The 15,831-nt window shown below is 50.6% G+C and overlaps 6 protein-coding genes across 6 annotated transcripts; 4 read left to right on the forward strand and 2 right to left on the reverse strand.

The window, feature by feature from the left end:
* Window positions 1-998: 998 nt before the first annotated feature.
* On the forward strand, window positions 999-1,709 carry MYCFIDRAFT_34618 (uncharacterized protein; the record flags this gene model as incomplete). Its single annotated transcript, XM_007931449.1, has 1 exon — window positions 999-1,709. The coding sequence occupies one exon, from the start codon at window positions 999-1,001 to the stop codon at window positions 1,707-1,709; it is 711 nt and encodes a 236-aa protein (XP_007929640.1).
* Window positions 1,710-3,043: 1,334 nt separating this feature from the next.
* MYCFIDRAFT_79705 (uncharacterized protein) lies at window positions 3,044-4,502 on the forward strand (the record flags this gene model as incomplete). The annotated part of the gene is made up of 6 exons (XM_007931775.1): window positions 3,044-3,157; window positions 3,226-3,495; window positions 3,551-3,660; window positions 3,715-3,845; window positions 3,903-4,067; window positions 4,123-4,502. The coding sequence occupies 6 exons, from the start codon at window positions 3,044-3,046 to the stop codon at window positions 4,500-4,502; spliced, it is 1,170 nt and encodes a 389-aa protein (XP_007929966.1).
* Window positions 4,503-7,394: 2,892 nt separating this feature from the next.
* On the forward strand, window positions 7,395-8,303 carry MYCFIDRAFT_99955 (uncharacterized protein; the record flags this gene model as incomplete). The annotated part of the gene is made up of 1 exon (XM_007931776.1): window positions 7,395-8,303. A coding segment is annotated over one exon (909 nt), but the record flags the coding sequence as incomplete, so codon positions are not given.
* Window positions 8,304-8,748: 445 nt separating this feature from the next.
* Window positions 8,749-9,198, forward strand: MYCFIDRAFT_23523 (uncharacterized protein; the record flags this gene model as incomplete). The annotated part of the gene is made up of 1 exon (XM_007931407.1): window positions 8,749-9,198. A coding segment is annotated over one exon (450 nt), but the record flags the coding sequence as incomplete, so codon positions are not given.
* Window positions 9,199-9,300: 102 nt separating this feature from the next.
* Window positions 9,301-10,403, reverse strand: MYCFIDRAFT_87426 (uncharacterized protein; the record flags this gene model as incomplete). The annotated part of the gene is made up of 2 exons (XM_007931777.1): window positions 9,920-10,403; window positions 9,301-9,860 (listed from the first exon to the last, which is right to left on the reverse strand). The coding sequence occupies exons 1-2, from the start codon at window positions 10,356-10,358 to the stop codon at window positions 9,301-9,303; spliced, it is 999 nt and encodes a 332-aa protein (XP_007929968.1). The 5' UTR covers window positions 10,359-10,403.
* A 1,679-nt stretch (window positions 10,404-12,082) lies between these two features.
* Window positions 12,083-14,571, reverse strand: MYCFIDRAFT_216355 (glycoside hydrolase family 31 protein; the record flags this gene model as incomplete). The annotated part of the gene is made up of 5 exons (XM_007931778.1): window positions 12,083-12,822; window positions 12,880-13,270; window positions 13,381-13,692; window positions 13,746-13,755; window positions 13,813-14,571. 5 exons carry the CDS (start codon window positions 14,569-14,571, stop codon window positions 12,225-12,227), a joined length of 2,070 nt encoding a protein of 689 aa, XP_007929969.1. The 3' UTR covers window positions 12,083-12,224.
* Window positions 14,572-15,831: the final 1,260 nt, after the last annotated feature.

The following is a 15,831-nucleotide window of genomic DNA, read 5'->3' on the forward strand; positions in this document are numbered from 1 at the left end:
GACCGTCATGTCCTCTCAAAGACCTTCTCTCCGGTTGGGAGATGTCTGGGACCCTCTCAGCCCCCATTGCAGAAATCGGAGAACCTTTCTTCCACTTCCGCTAGAATAGAATAGCCTTCCGACCTAGCTTTGAGCTTGCTATGTGCGTTTCGAGAACTGAAGGTTGATAGGGCTGATGAGGATGGTGTTGCCAATTCTTCGCTGCCCAACCGCGCCAAACGGCAATCGAGAGCTTCGTCTCAACTCGTATGCCGTAGACAGGTGTTCAAGGCCCAGATTACGAGTGCTCTGCTTTGGTCTTCGACGACGGACTAGGTATTTGCCAAGACGTGTCGAATATCGCTGCGATTTTCCCCTCCCTCCTTTTGGCCCCTTTACCACCTGATGTTGATCTGAATGGGCTAACGGCTCAAGATGATCCGGTTGCGTATACGAGAACTCGACTTGGGGAGAGAAGCAAAACTTGATAGGTGTGTCCTCTCGGCTCGCAAGGGGCTAACTCACCCAAGGTTTCCCTATTGCTTCTCCCTCAGCTGAAATCACATTCCCTTGCGGAAACCTTTCATGCTCCGAATGAGCTTGCGAGATGCTCTGCGCTGCTCATTATTGCCGCTGGCGCATGTGTGATTCAGGGCCTGGTCTCCAACAGAAAGTGTTCAGGCATGCGTGTAGGTCTAGCTCAACGCTAGGAAGGCACGGCTTGCTAGTCTATAGCAAAACGATTCAACACGCAATCACAGTAGAGTTACGGGTGAGAAGAATCGAGAAACTTGCTTCTTGGATACATTATAAGGAAGCATTGGATCCTGGTGAAGTGTTTCTCGCATGCAGCCTAAGGATATCTCATACCTAGGCGTAAATCCCAGCATAGCACAAGTACGTCAGTCTGAAGCCACCCACTCACGCGCCATGTCTTCTCTATTCGTACGTGCTCGAAAATCCACCTTTCGATTTCATCTCACACTCTCAGCAACCAAGCAGAGGTCAAAGAAATCACCATGGCTCTCCGCACCCTCGGCCCCAAAGCCGCCGCTGCTCTGGATGAAGAACTCATGTCAACCGGTGCCTTCACAATCGACCAATTGATGGAGCTAGCCGGTCTGAGCGTTGCTCAAGCGCTACATATCCTCTCACCACCAACAAAATCATCAAAAGTCCTAGTAGCATGCGGACCAGGCAACAACGGCGGAGACGGTCTGGTCGCAGCTCGCCATTTACACCATTTCGGCTACAAACCCAGCATCTACTTCCCCAAGCAAGGCAAAGCAGAAATCTACAGACGTCTGGTAAAGCAACTTCAACACCTTGAAGTTTCATTCACAGAAGACTTCCATTCCGAACTGGAGAAGAGCGACTGTGTCGTCGACGCTATTTTCGGGTTCTCGTTTTCTGGGGAAGTGAGAGAACCTTTTCCTTCTGTGATCAAAGCTTTGGCGGAGACGCAAGTGCCGGTTCTAGCAGTCGATGCGCCTAGTAGTTGGAACATTGAGGATGGTCCACCTGATGATGGGCCTGGAAAGGGGTATATGCCTACTGCTTTGATCAGTCTTACTGCGCCGAAACCGCTGGTGAAATGGTTCAAGGGCAGGCAATTCGTTGGTGGAAGGTTTGTAGGAGAGAGGATCGCTGAGAAGTATGGATTTGATATCCCGAAGTACAACGGAAGTGATCAGGTCGTGGAAGTTGGGAAGGAGGGAGCTCTTCTGTAGCAGCTTTCTGAAGACCCGATGTGGTGTTCTAGAGACATGATGGGAGAGAGATCAGTCAGGCACTACTCCACAAGATGATTTTGCCCAAAGGGGTCGATGCGGGTGAACAAGACAGCTTGACTTCGCTCGAGCGGTGGTTGCTCGCCTTACTGGACAACTCCTACAGTTTTGAACCTGGCCAGCGAGACGGCAAGGTTTGAGAGACCTTCAAAATTTCAGAGGATGACTTCTCTTCAAGATTGATGAGTACACATCGCGCGGAGAACACGACAATACTTGGGGGCATACTGTGTTGTCACTTGTGCCGTAAAGGAGGAGGCTGCCCATGGAAAGTCTATACGGTAAGTATCTCACACTTCCACGCTCGCGCTGCAGAATCAAGACTCGTGTAGAAAAGCTGAGACAATACCTGGTATACCAGCGGCCAACACACTTGCTCTTTCGTCTTCACTTGTCTCACCGACAATTCCAGTTACTCTACCAAGAATGCAACGCAAACTACCCCATCGCCACCGGCATTGGTGCATGTACTCTTCATGAAGAAATCGAGATTTACGATCACGCGAATGGTTCGTCATTAAATACATATTCCTTGTCCCGACTGCCCCCATGACGATCTGGCAAATGCGGCAGTACCGAACGACGTTCACGTCACGTCAACGTCCCGCATTGGTGCGAGCTGGACTTCACGTGGCATTGACTTGAGAACCCTGCCCAAATTCCCTGCCCGAGGACGAATACAGCGTCTTGTCTTCGCGCATCGGAAGGCTATCTCTTTCCCCCATTCGGGGCTAGCAAGGGTTTGGGCCAATTGAAAACTCGGCTTCACTGTTAAGCGTAAAAGTAATAGCCCTCCGATGCGCGAAGACGCCGTACACTTCCGCATTAGTAGGTTCAATATCGTCTCGACCTTTAACCTTGTGCCACTGCGGCAATGCTTTATCGGGAGACTGGACTCGTTGACCGCGAGCCCGCCTAGTTCTACCAGAGCGCTCGCAAAGATCACCAACTACTGTGGCCACGGAAAGAAAGGATAGAATACAGCTGATTGACACCTTCCTTTTGGCTTCTCGTGTCTCGCGTTCCACCTGCTTGGTAGGCATTCGCCGTTGCTCTGCACGCAAAATACCCTGCGCCACCAAAGCCTGCTATCTCGGCACGAAAATCCTCCACCACAAAAGCGTGAGGTGCCGTTGTTGAGCTTGAGCTTGGTGGCCTGACCAGTTGCAGAAGACGGTGCGCTTTCATTCTCGACCACTGCTTGAGATAGAACTAGCCCTTTCCTCAGCGTTCAAACGTCAAACTAGGAATCCGATACGCGATTCTGTACTGCCATGGACGAGATCTCGCCTGGGCACATACTAGTTCGCAGCCTCTTCGGCGACCCTAAGCCTGCTGATGGTCCCTACACGCCAGCTCCGGTGCCGCCAGCTGCGAAAATAACATCGGTAAGTCAACGCATCTAGCTTCCGCACGAGAGCAATGACCGGCTCGCTTATGATGACTGTAACGTTAGATGGTCTTGAACCTCATCACACTCCCGGTTCTCGGAGCATGTCTGACCAGGCGTCTGGAGCGGATACAGAAGTGGAACCGCATACCGCTGTCTGCCTTGCTCCTACTCGTCATATACATTGACTCGTTCCTCTTCATATTTACTACCGCCTTAATCAAGCACATCGGCATCAACACGTCCGAAGGCCTTTGTGATGGCGCGATCCTGCTGTGTTTGGTCTGCTACATGAGCACCAAAGTGCTGATCTACACCTTCTTGGTCGAGAAAGCAGTATGTCGTACCATCCAAACATGCTATTGCTGCACCACCTGCTGACTCACGCCAGTGGATCGTGAGAGGAGGTCTCAAGCGGCGTAGAGAGTCGCGTCTATACCTGTTCAACTGCTTTGGTATGCTCCTACCATATGCAATTGCTGTGGTCCTCAATTTTATCTGGTACGTACAGCCTCAGCTGTCTTCTAAGCTCGGAATGGCTGATGGGCGACGTAGGAGGATATCGTTCATTGACACGAAAGGGAAATGCATCATTGGGATGGAGAAGCGCGCGATGATGCCTCTTATTATCTTTGAGGTTGTTGTGAACGGGTATCTCAATATCCTCTTCATCATACCTTTACGCAGTAAGTAGTACTCTGACGAATCACCTTCAATGCCAGACTGACCAAACATTGTGGCAGAAATGTACAGCTATCGACACGGAACTGGAAAAATGAGAAGCCTCGCCCTCCGGACCTTCGTTGGCAGCTGCGTAACATTGGCGTCAAGCGTTGTGAATCTGACAGTTCTCATGGCCGTCGGAGGAGAGCCGGGATGGCTTTGCCTCATGCTTTGCAATGCGGACAGTGCGTTGAATTAGTCTATGATCTACAACTGGCCGCTCGCTAACACGACTTGTAGTCCTATTCTGCATCCTGGTACTTCACTGGGCCACCGCGCTCGACAGCGGGGGATACACACCCAACAACTCGAATTGCTCATGCTCTCGCAATTCACGCGTCGGCGCGGTCTCGGTCCCAATAACACCATATCCACAGCCAGCTTTGCAAAAGCGCCGAAATCCATTCCGCATTTTCAACTGCGAGGAAGACTTCCCGGAAGGGTGCTGGAAAGCACATCCTTGGGATGTCAGTAAGGATCCAAATCCAATGCCAAAGAACACATCAGATCCGCAAATCAAAGTCGATGTCATCGATGCCAAGGACTCGGTCACAGAGACCAGCAGTGAGACCCGGATCGAAGTCGATGAGATCCAAGTCGCTCCGAAAACCCCAACTTGAGGCAAGCGGTATGCTATGCACAGCACGGTCGAAAAGATGGTCAGCATGGCGCCTCTACCAAGAGTAAAGACTGGTATCTCTGCACCATCGACTGCAGAAACACCACCACCACCACCACCACCACCACCACCACCACCACCACCTGCTCAGACATGACATCCGCAATGCGAGGGCTCGATGCAGCTACGCACGCCAAGACTGTGGCCACACTCTGAGCAAGAAAGCAATGGCAGCCTTATCCGCGGCTTCCATTCCTGCCGCCCACCCTCCGGATACCTTGGTCTGTTCGTTCATTGTTGCTGCCAAGAAGATCTCTGCAAACACAATAAAGCATCCGAAGTGTTGCCGAGAGTCGAGGTTGACATGCGATCATGATGAAAGGCTGCGACAGGTCGAGCAGCGAACGCTGCAAGTTGATATACATTTTTGTGAATGCAGGACAACTCTCCTTCGCCAAGACTAGAAGTGCTTGCTTCTCTATCGTGGTCATGCTTGGAACTCTGAGCTGTCGTGTGGCCCAGCTTGTGATATGAGGGCGCACGAAGGAACCTGTCAGATCACATCCGCCTAGCAGAAATGCCTAGATGTTGATGATCAGGTCGTGGAGACCTGTGCTCTGGCTAGATCATGGTGCTTGGTCGTACCCGCTGCTACGGAGTGAAACATCGTTTGATCTTCGAATGCCAAGGTGGCTCTCATGAAATGATAGATATGCCTCAATGCCTCAAAGCTTAGCCTTGGCTCCCTAAAGGTAGTCCAGCAAATGCTTGGATAGAGCTGAACGCGAATGCCCCTTCAGGCTTATATGTTGTTGACATGTCATAATTCTATTACATGGAATTAATTCATTGATATGTACATCTGTTATCCGTGCTACACTCCCACGATCATTGCTCTTCCATTCGACTGGTGCTGATGAACAACCTTGCCAATGACCAGGTGTCGCTGATCGATTAGGACGAGGTCATCTCAAAGCATGTAAGCCAGAGCGGCGATTCCAGCTGCACCAATAAGCCAGAAGTTGATTCCGGCGTTATTGCCAGAGTTGCCGAGCGCCCCCGTAGCGTATCCACGCGCATGCTCACTGGCATTCACTCGCATGCACAAGGGCTGATGGACATTTCCAGAATCGATGATGATCATCTGAAGCTTGCCTTCTTGCCGAGTCACAAGGGTCTGGTTGGAGCTGTCGAACGTGTCGCTAGTGATGTGCGCGAAACCTTCACCGCTTTGAAGGGGAAACGTGTTATTGGCGGCTTGAGCGGCTGTGGAATTTCGTAGGAGATCTGATTAAGGATTGTCAGTGGACACTTTCATGTTGGTTTGATCAAAGATGTACGCGCTGTATGTGGAAGCTGAGTAGTGATGCTCGAAACTCCAATCGCATTGATGAATTGAGGATAAGTCAAGATTTCCACCTCGACATCCATTCTCATCTGCATCGGCTTTCGCGAAAGCGTCGTTTATGGCGTCCAAGCATCGGCCTCTCAGCGGCTTGGAACAGCTACCATCACTAGCATTGTCTTCGGTGTCCGTATCATAAGCATTTGTTGTGCCTGCTGGGAAGAGGCTGTCGACAACGGTAACGCAGAAGTTTTGCGGATCGAGCTGTCCAATGTGCTGTGCTACGGTGGAGGCTAAATCCCCGTCGCCCCATGAGAAAGAGAATACCGTATTGAGCTGAACGGCATTAGGAATCTCGGAGTCTTCAACAGTGCCTTCTTCGATTCTCGTCTCCCAACTCCATGTTGGCGCTGGGTTGTTCGTCTGCGACGGCCAGAGATCGAACTTGACAGTCTTGCTTGCCTGAGCGCTGGCATTTGCGAACCTTGAGGCTTCTCCAGAAGGGTACGGGCCTGGTCCTGTCTCCAGAGTCGCATTCTGCGCGGTCACTAAACTGGCAATGGCCACGAGAGATGCTATCGTCAGTGTTCGGGAACACATTTTTGAGAACGGGCTTTGAGCTGAAAGAAAGTCAAAGGATTGTCCCCACGCCTCAATGGCGAGGCACGCGACTTATGAAGACGCGGATCATACGGAGCTTGCTTGCATTTCTTTCGTCACAGTCGATGCAGGTGAAGCTTACATATCACGGACATCCCGGCGTCATCCGCCAAGGCCAGATCTCAATTGGTGCTTGAGACCGATTCAGGGCCGTTGGACCTATGAAACGACAGCATCTCCAGAGAAGAAATGCCTCGGCACATCGCCAGATACATGTAACTTGGTCTGAGAAAGACCTCGCTCGGAGCAGCAGGTTATGGTCCTTCAGCATCTAGGCCTTTATCTCGCACGCAGAAGACAGGATCTCGTCGGCATTGTCGTGTGGGCTCAGCGAAGGAGCGTGGACTGAATAGCCTGGAAATGACTATCGATATGCGGTGCCATGAGTCTGCAGGCCGTGAGGGCGTTGCTGACACAAATCCTTTGCCGCGAGATCCGATACCAGTAGGAGAGGCAGGTATTCGGAGTGGGCGGGCCTGTCTCCGCGACAGAGAAGACCTCATTGTCGATCTGCTCAGTGAGTTGCTCATATCAACCAGTCAATTTTCGAACACGAAGAGGAGGATGTCGACCTCGAAGGAGGTGATGTTGGCACTGTTCGGTCGCCAAGGCGCGTTGCGTAGGTGTGGGTCTCATCTGAGCGCCCGCACTTCGGCCGGTGGGCAGCTTCAATGCTGTTTTGCACCTCTACAAGCTACGCCTACCGTCGGCTGTGCAAATGGCTGTTGAGGCATGAGATATAGCCACGAGGACGTCGAGAATCATTGAGACGGACCTCTCGAGAGCCGCACACTTCAGACAATGGCTGGATATGGAGCCTGTACGATCGATGGAGAGGAGACTTGGTCGATCCAACAGCTACCGCCCCTTCCACCCGGATACGAGAAACATCACATTGTATTTCTGGAAGCAGTACACCTGCCCTTGGCAACTATGCCGTTCGACTACACAATGGACAAGTACCAGAAGACCAGTCCGGGTGAGATCAAGGAGAGAATCAAGCCAGCTACGATTGTCATCTCGAATGTGGTGGACGTGAAACCATCAGATATGGACGCTGCACCTCATCTTCAGCTGCTAGCGGTCCTCGCAACCGGTATGGGCTGGGTCGATAAGGAGTACTGCGCCAAACGCGGCATTTCTGTCATCAATGCACCTAGTGCAAACATCGATGCGGTATCAGAGCATTTCCTTGCCTTATATTTCGCAAGCCGGAAGAGGGTTGGGGTCATTGATCGCAATGTCAAGACCAGTCATGAGTGGATACAAACCAACAGTCTTACCAAGAAAATTTGGCCTGCTGGTCCGCCTCTTGGCTGCAAGCAAGAAACTCTTGGCATCATTGGCTATGGCGCCCTGGGCAAACGGATCGAGATGCTTTGCAAAGCCCTTGGGTTCAAAGAGATTCTGGTCGCGGAGCGAAGAGGTGTTACTACCACCAGAGGCGGTCGAGTCGCTTTCGAAGACGTGCTCAAGCGGAGTAGCACTATAGTACTTGTATGTCCGCGTGATCAGGACACGATCAACCTGATCGGTAAAGCAGAACTCGAGACTATGCGTCGAGATGCACTCTTGGTGAACATGGCGAGAGGTGGCATCGTCAATGAAGCTGCATTAGCTACTGCTCTCCGCGAGGGCAGAATTTTTGGTGCTGCTACGGATGTTCTTGATACAGAGCCTGGCGGACCCGGTACGTCGCCGCTCTTACCAGACCTCAGCAAGGGCGAAGAGGAGGTGCCGAATCTGCTCGTCACTAGCCACGTTGCATGGTTCTCTGGAAGTACTATCCAAACGCTGCAGGCCATAAATCGAAAAGGCATGACAGCTTTCGTCGAAGGCAGAATGTACGACCCGGAAGTCAAGGACTGCGTCGTGGTCCATGATGGTAAGATCTGGAAATAATCTTAAAGATCTGCAGACTTGCCCGGTATTATGTGCAAGAATGGCAAGATCTGAAGCGCGAGATGAGTCATTCGGTACATGGTCTAGGTACTTCTATCGTTAGTCACACGTCCCTCATCGACAGATATTGACGTGGATACTGGGTTTCTGAGCCGTTCAGCTTTATCATGATGAGCCTTCGACAGGGCAGCCCGACAGAGGTCGTCCATGAACTTCTATCAAGCTTGAGAAGGTCTCCCGAAGACCCAAGACCAGTAGTCCTAATGACTTGTGGCATAGCAGGTACTACATCATCCTCACACCATGCATTATGCAGAAGCACTTTGATTTATGCATAGCAGGCGCCGGCAAGACCTCACTCGCCAAAGAACTCCTGCGACAGAAACCTAGCATGCAACGATTGTCCATCGACGAGATCGTGGCATTACGGCACGGCATCTGGAACATCGACTACAGCCCAGACAAATATAGCGAATACCAGGACGAAGCGGACATCATCTTCCGACAATCTCTCGGAACTTTCCTCGCCAATGGCGAATCCGATGTGGTTTTGGACCGATCCTTCTATGCCAAGGAAGACCGAGACGAGTTCAAACGAATGATAGAGCGGAATGGCGGCAGATGGGTACTGGTACATCTGAAGGTGCCGCGTGAAGTGCTTTGGGAAAGAATCCAGCGCAGGAGGGAGATGGAGATCAACGCTAACTCGGCGTTAGAAATATCGACAGAAATTTTCGAAATGTATGTCCAGGGCTTTGAACAGCCTGATGGTGAAGGGGAGATTGTTGTCGAGTGTAGTACAGTGTAGAATTCGACGACGCCTTGTTTTTCTCGTTCCGCACATTCTGGTTTTCCTAAGTTCCAACATCGATGCCCACGGGACGAAGCTTTTTCATTCCCAAAAGGCATATACCCGACACTCAACGCTTTGTCGACATTCCTCATTCTCAGTCCCGGGAATCTCCGGGCTCACATGCACGCAGAACTCTGCGATATCCTTGTTATCTTCCGCAGCCGAGTCTGCAAACTTGATGATGAGAACCTCATCCGGCTTCTGCTCTGGAACATAATACCATCGGTGATGTTCAGGATGTTGTGGAGGCACGGCGGTCAAGGCCTCGATGACATAGTCACCAGAGGAATTCATCTCGCTCGGGATTCGGTTCTCGGTCTTTTGAATCTCTTTGCTTTTATCGACGGAACGCCAATCAAGGACGGCGATGGGATCACGCTTGACTGTCTTCAGTGGACGCCACACGCTGTAACTGGCGTATCGTGGCACCTTGACATCGTGACCGGTAGCTTTGAGTTCTTCCGCGTCAATGATGTGCTGTGCTGCTGCTGTGATGTCCCGGCGGGCTTCGCGGAAAGTACGTCGGAAGCCCTCGAGTGTCATGTCGACATGTGCTTGGCGGGCTGGTTCATTTGGACCTTTGCCCTCTCGACCGGTGACTGGGAATGACCAGGTTTTAGTTAGAAGCATTGACGTTTGTCACCTCAGCGCATCATACCTAATAGTCGATCTTTGGGAAGCTTCGCTATCGCCTGGTCCATGGCTCCTCCTCTGGGCGGCACGAACGATAAGTCCGTCTGCTTCGTAGCCAGATCCCTCCGAAACGCAACATTATGCACAACGCCGCGCTTCGCTCCTGTGAGTTTCAAGATCAGTTCGATGCACTCTGGGGCGTATACATCTTCGCAGTTGGTCCCTTCGAAGAACTCATCGCCGGACAGGACCGAAGTGTGTTTAATATAAGTGAAGGCTTGTACATCGAGGCCTTCGTTCCCCTTTGCGGCATCGTCTGAAATCCAAAAGTTATGCACAGGCAGAGTCTCTTCTTGGATCCGTTTCGGCGCTGGTGGCGCGTATATGGCACGATCCTCCGCGTTTATGGATAGATCGGCTTCAACATAGCGGAAGACCCCGTAGGTCTGATCGATGGATCCCATGGTCAACGCTGGCTCTCTCTCTCTCTCTCTCTTGTGTGTGTAGACTTGCCGATGGGAGAGTCGAATGGGGGAGAGAGTTGCCAGTGGACGTCTTACCACCGTCCAAGCTCGCATGAGAGAAGAGTGAGCGGTAACTTTTCGCCCAAGGTTGACCTGACTAATAGCAGGGCCAGATCCTTGTCCTCGAAGCATGGGATCGTGGGGAGAGCTCTAATAAACGACTGGAGTATACCTTAGGTACATCTTTATCCGGCGATACCCGATGAAATACTGATGTTGATCTACGCGCTGGGCAGGACCGAGATTCGTACGCGCGTGGTGCGCGCATGGTCTCCTGCTACACAATTTACCAATTTTGTATTTGCTTCATTCAGACTCTTGAGAAATTCGCTGTATAACAGCTCCGCTCCGCGATCGTTCTTTGCCATGATGCGTCCACGCCGTCAAGCCAATTCCGGGACGAGCTCGATAAAAAACCGCCCGCTATTCGCGACCGCTTTGCGATTTGCAGGCCGACTCGGTTTGTGTTTGGCGTCATCTCAACGACTGTCGACGACGCGAGATCATGGCAGTAGGTCGCACATTCGGACTTGATCGATAATGGCCGGATCGGATAGGAGGGCAGTGCGGTTGCAACAACCAGAACAGCAATCGCTGCGTAGATCTCGAAAGGCATTCTCGGAAAGGACTGGCGGTATACAGGTGGGCTTGGAAGATCGAATGCCTTGGAGATGGGTGAGGCCGAAGTCGAAGTCTGGACTCCGTGCCAAGCTCTCACCATTCCAATGGACGGTGGACCTTCTCTTCTGCATCTCACTCACTGCTTGCTTCTCTCTTTCCAACGCGCCTTTGCGCAACCCATCGATTCATGATATATCCAGCTACAGTATGGCACACTTCATACTGAAACGAAGCTGTGTGAGAAGCATACAGTAGTGGCCAGCTCTGACACCGTAACTGACGCCTCCAGAAGTCCCAGTGAAGACACTCGCACCAATTCCCAACACGCACGTTCACCACGACCGACACCAGCAGCCAGCACACAAGCTGTTTTCTCATGTCAAGCTTCATGATACCTCTATGCTATATCGGCTCAGACCAGGGTGACACAAGATCGCTTCGCGCATAGATCTCAGACGGCATTCAAGAGCTAGCACTGTTTTACAACGAAATACAGCGTGTCAAATCAAATCCACACATTGACAGTGCTCTCGCAACTGTCGGGTCTCGTTGTCTCCCGCATAGTAGGATCAGGCTTCGTTCCTCCTCACGCACGGGAAGGGATCGGACATGGCAGTTTTCATCGGGCAGCCTATAGCATTTGCACGTGGTTTCGTGGATGTAGTTGATCACTTGATCACATCCTATCGACATTGAGACTCGTACCTATGATGCAGGCAGCCTATAGCATTAGCACGTGGTTTCGTGTGCATGTAGTCGATCACATCCCGTTAACATCGAGATTCTCGCTTGTGATGCAGGCAGGTACACAGTTGTGATCGATTTCAGAGATCAGTCTATCCGAGCATGTAGGGTCTGGTGTTACGGCTTCTTGAGTCCAAATGTAAGTCTGCAAGGAGAAGTCCTATTTGTTTTAAGATGCAGCTGGGTATATTCTTCCGCCTAGCTTGGGACCTTGCTGTGCCTTCGAGACCTTTGTGAAGAGCACGATGAGTTTCTAGGAGATTTGATTCTATGGGTCGTTTTCGTATGAACACGAGAGTGGCGAGAAGAAGAATACCGTACTGTGTATATGCCGTGCCTGGCAGTATGTATATTCCTGTCGTTTTTCCAAACTCTACATCAAGACCACATACCTCATTGGTCTTGATTCTTCAAAATGAGCTCAAATATCTCTTTTCTCATCTATTCGTCGAACAGGCTGGTCACATCTTCAAAGCTTGCCGTGCCGCCTTCGGCGCACAATTCCACCGTTCTATTGCCGTCCTTCGTGAATAGAACAATGGTACCCGCGACCTCCAACGCCCCATATTCTACCTTCACATGTCGTGCTCTGGCATCCGTGTGCGCTTTGATGAGGACTTCTTTGCTACCCGTGTAGTAGCTGGATTGCTTGGTCCTCACTTTTGGCGATGGGTAGATCTCAATGGTCAGGGAAGGCTTCCAGTCCTCGGTCCACTTATTGTTACCCTGCAAGATATCACCTTTGACGATGATTCCGCCCTCCAGAATATATGCTGGTGTGGTGTTCGTGTCGATGGAGACACTCGTAGTAGTGCCGGCTTCGTAAAGCTCTTTCTTTTCGAAGTATTCGAGGTACTTCCGGCCTGTGTTCGGGAAGTAGATCGAACGCTCACCACCTGCCGTGACGATTGGCGCGGTGTACAGGTCTTCTCCGAAGAAGTATGCGTCGTTAATTTCGAAAGCTTTGGGGTCATTCTGTGCTTCCAGGAAAGCGGCTCGCATCACTGGAAGGCCGGTCTTGTGTGCCTGGTATGTATATCTATAGCCAGAAGATTAGCGAGCTAACCTACTATCAAGTTTCTCGAAAGGTACTTACGACTTGATGGTTGGCAACAGCTCGTGATGCACGTCCGTCGTCTGCTTAAGCACCTGCACAAGATCGTTGGTGTACGGCGGATACCATGGCGTATGATTCGTGCCAATCATGATCTCGTACACTGGAGAGAAGGCACTGAACCACATCCACCTAGCCCATACTTCCTCGCTGGGAACTGCCTCGTTAGGGTCCGCTGACTTGCGAATATAGCCTCCCGTATCGCTGCCCCATTGCGAAAAGCCGATGAGACCTGATCGAATGCCACTAGCCACACTGTACGAAAGTCCGGTGAAATTCGCCCAGCTGTCGCCATTCCAGACCGCTGTGGTCGACCGAGACCTATCGACTACGCTGCGAGCAAAATTGTAGAAGACGTTCTCTCCCCATTTCTCTATCATGGTCTCGTAGCACAATTGCTCAAAGAGAGTCATCTGGATATTCTGCTCGTACACTAGGACCTCTCAGTAACGCCCATAAATATCATCAGCTCTCTTTACTTACCGGGCATTTCTTCCTCCTCCCCTCGATCGATCTTGTAACCTTTGACGCCGATTGATGGGAAGTACTCGAGACGTTGCTTGAAATATTCGTACGCCTCAGGTATGCTGAGGTTGAGCGCTGGACCTCGGAAGAAGATTGGATCGATTCCAGGGAACAGCCAGCCATTTTCGTCGCTTGTGTTGAAGAGTTCGGTCTGGTAGAATGCACGGTTCGCTGCCCAGACTTGAAAATCAAAGCCCCAAGAGGATAGGTTCGCGATGAACTCCTGAGGATTCGGATAGAAGACAGGATCGAAGTCGAAATTGCCGTAGCCTTGAGAGCAAGTCAGAAAGCTCATTCGAATGTCAGAGGGAAGAATCACTCACTGTAATTACCCTAGAAACACGACGTCAGCATTTGAGGCAGAAGCGAGAGTGATACGGAAGCGCTTACAGTGCCGTATGGCCGATCTGCAAACATCGCCGTCGCATGGATCTGGTTGTCGTACAGGTGGTTGACAACATCGTAATAGTTCTCTTCGGCATTAGTCACGCCTTCGTGAAAGTCTTGCGTAAAGTCATCACTCCAGAAAGTCGGGCCAAAACTCGAATCAGGCGGCATGCCAATCGTATTACTTATCTTGGCGTAGTCCTCCAAGATGCCTTTGATGCCATGTTCATTCTTGCGATCAGATTTGATGATGTAGTATACCAGGCTGCTGGTGTTGAATATAAACTGCGGATGGACAGGCACGCTGAAGTTGAACGAGCCCATCGTTAGAGTATCGGCGTAGACAGCCCATCCGGCATCAGAGAAGAAGAACGGGGCTCGAGCGTTTGCCCAGTGGACACCTTTAGAATTGCCAATGCCCTTGAAGTCGTAGGAAATGCCAGCATTGTCTAGACTACCAGACCAGGGGTACTCCCAGACACCGAAAAACCTTTCCGATTCATTGGCGGTAAAACGTGCGCCGACAAAGTCGTAAGTCGTGTTGATGGAGACTTTGGTGATCCTCTCGCTGATGTCTGTGATGTCGACTGTGCCGCGTCCGCCATTCAGCTTGCCATTGCCTGAGATCAAGGCAGGCTTGACGGTTGTATTCTGTCCACCAACCAGAATTTGCCAGTCTGGCTCTTCGTGATGATGGCCTGAGGGCGTAGCAGAAGATGAGACTGCCAGAAGGAAGGCAGTAGCCAATTTCAGGAACGCCATGACTTGGAGACATTCGCAGGCAGCCTTCGAAGTGAAAAGTCATCGGACGGCATCGCCATACCCCGACTCCTCATACTCGTGGATACGCACATCCCACTGTAGCCCCGAAAATGATCCGTTCGTCTCCTCAAGGGGCACGACCGACTGAGCATAGCGGGCCATGCTCCGCCTTCGCATTAATAATTGTTTGTGCGTCTCGCCATAGTCATAGTGGAGCAGGAAGCGGGGAGGCGATAATGTCAACACGCCGGGGTGAAGAGAAGAGTGCGATGGGGCCCATGGGGGTAGCAAGATGATGGTATGGCTGCGGATATTGTTGTTATTGCTGGCTTGGCCGGTAGATATTCTAAGAGTCAAAAGGGTCGGGATTGCGGGGGAACCCCTACTACTATTTGTTAGCAATCTCTATAGTAATCGATAATCGTATTCTCTATGTTTCCCAACGCTCTTTCTGTACTATATGTCGTCGCTTTTTTAGTAGTATAGACTATATTAAGGTGTTGTTACTACTACCTACTAATTCTTATCGATTTTTACCGAATTCTACGCGTTTCTACGCATTCCTCGCTCTTGCTATACCTCGGCTTACTAGACAAGATAATAACCTAATCTAGCACTGTTTAGACGACCTCTAGCCGCTAGAAGAGGTTGTAAAGCTATTACTAGCGGATAGACGAGGCTCGCGGACGGCTATTTACGTACAAATTAAGTAGTAGAAGAATATAGGCGATATATAGCCGAAGAAGGGCGGTCGACCTTGAGCAATCAACCTATAGGCGCGCGATTTTATACTCGAGTTATTAGTTAAGACGCCGACTCTGTAATATAAGGAAATATAGTATTATCTGCTTAAGGAAATAAGAATATAGGTATTAGATAGGACGATTGCGCGCCTATTAAATAATAAGCAATTCTTATATAAGTTAGTATCGCGAACGGCCCTTTAAAGAGACCTAGTCGCAAGGGCGATATATAAGGCGTATATATAGACGCTAGTAGCGTACTAAATAGTCTATATCGACGAGACGTATATAAGCGATAAAGTAGCTTACCGACGAAGAGGTTAGGTACTAAAAGGTATACCTACGAGGGATAAGCAACACCTTTACTATTCCGAGAGGTTTAGTCTCTTACTAGCTTATATAATAGACGGCTATCTCGAGGATAAGCTAGTTAAATAGGGCAGTATAAAGACGGAGGATTTTATCTACTAGCTCTAATTTAGTATACTACCGAAGTGTAGTCGCTTTCTAGGTCTAC

The sequence above is a fragment of the Pseudocercospora fijiensis genome (assembly GCF_000340215.1).
Source record: "Pseudocercospora fijiensis CIRAD86 unplaced genomic scaffold MYCFIscaffold_8, whole genome shotgun sequence".
In the NCBI taxonomy this organism is placed as follows: domain Eukaryota; kingdom Fungi; phylum Ascomycota; class Dothideomycetes; order Mycosphaerellales; family Mycosphaerellaceae; genus Pseudocercospora; species Pseudocercospora fijiensis.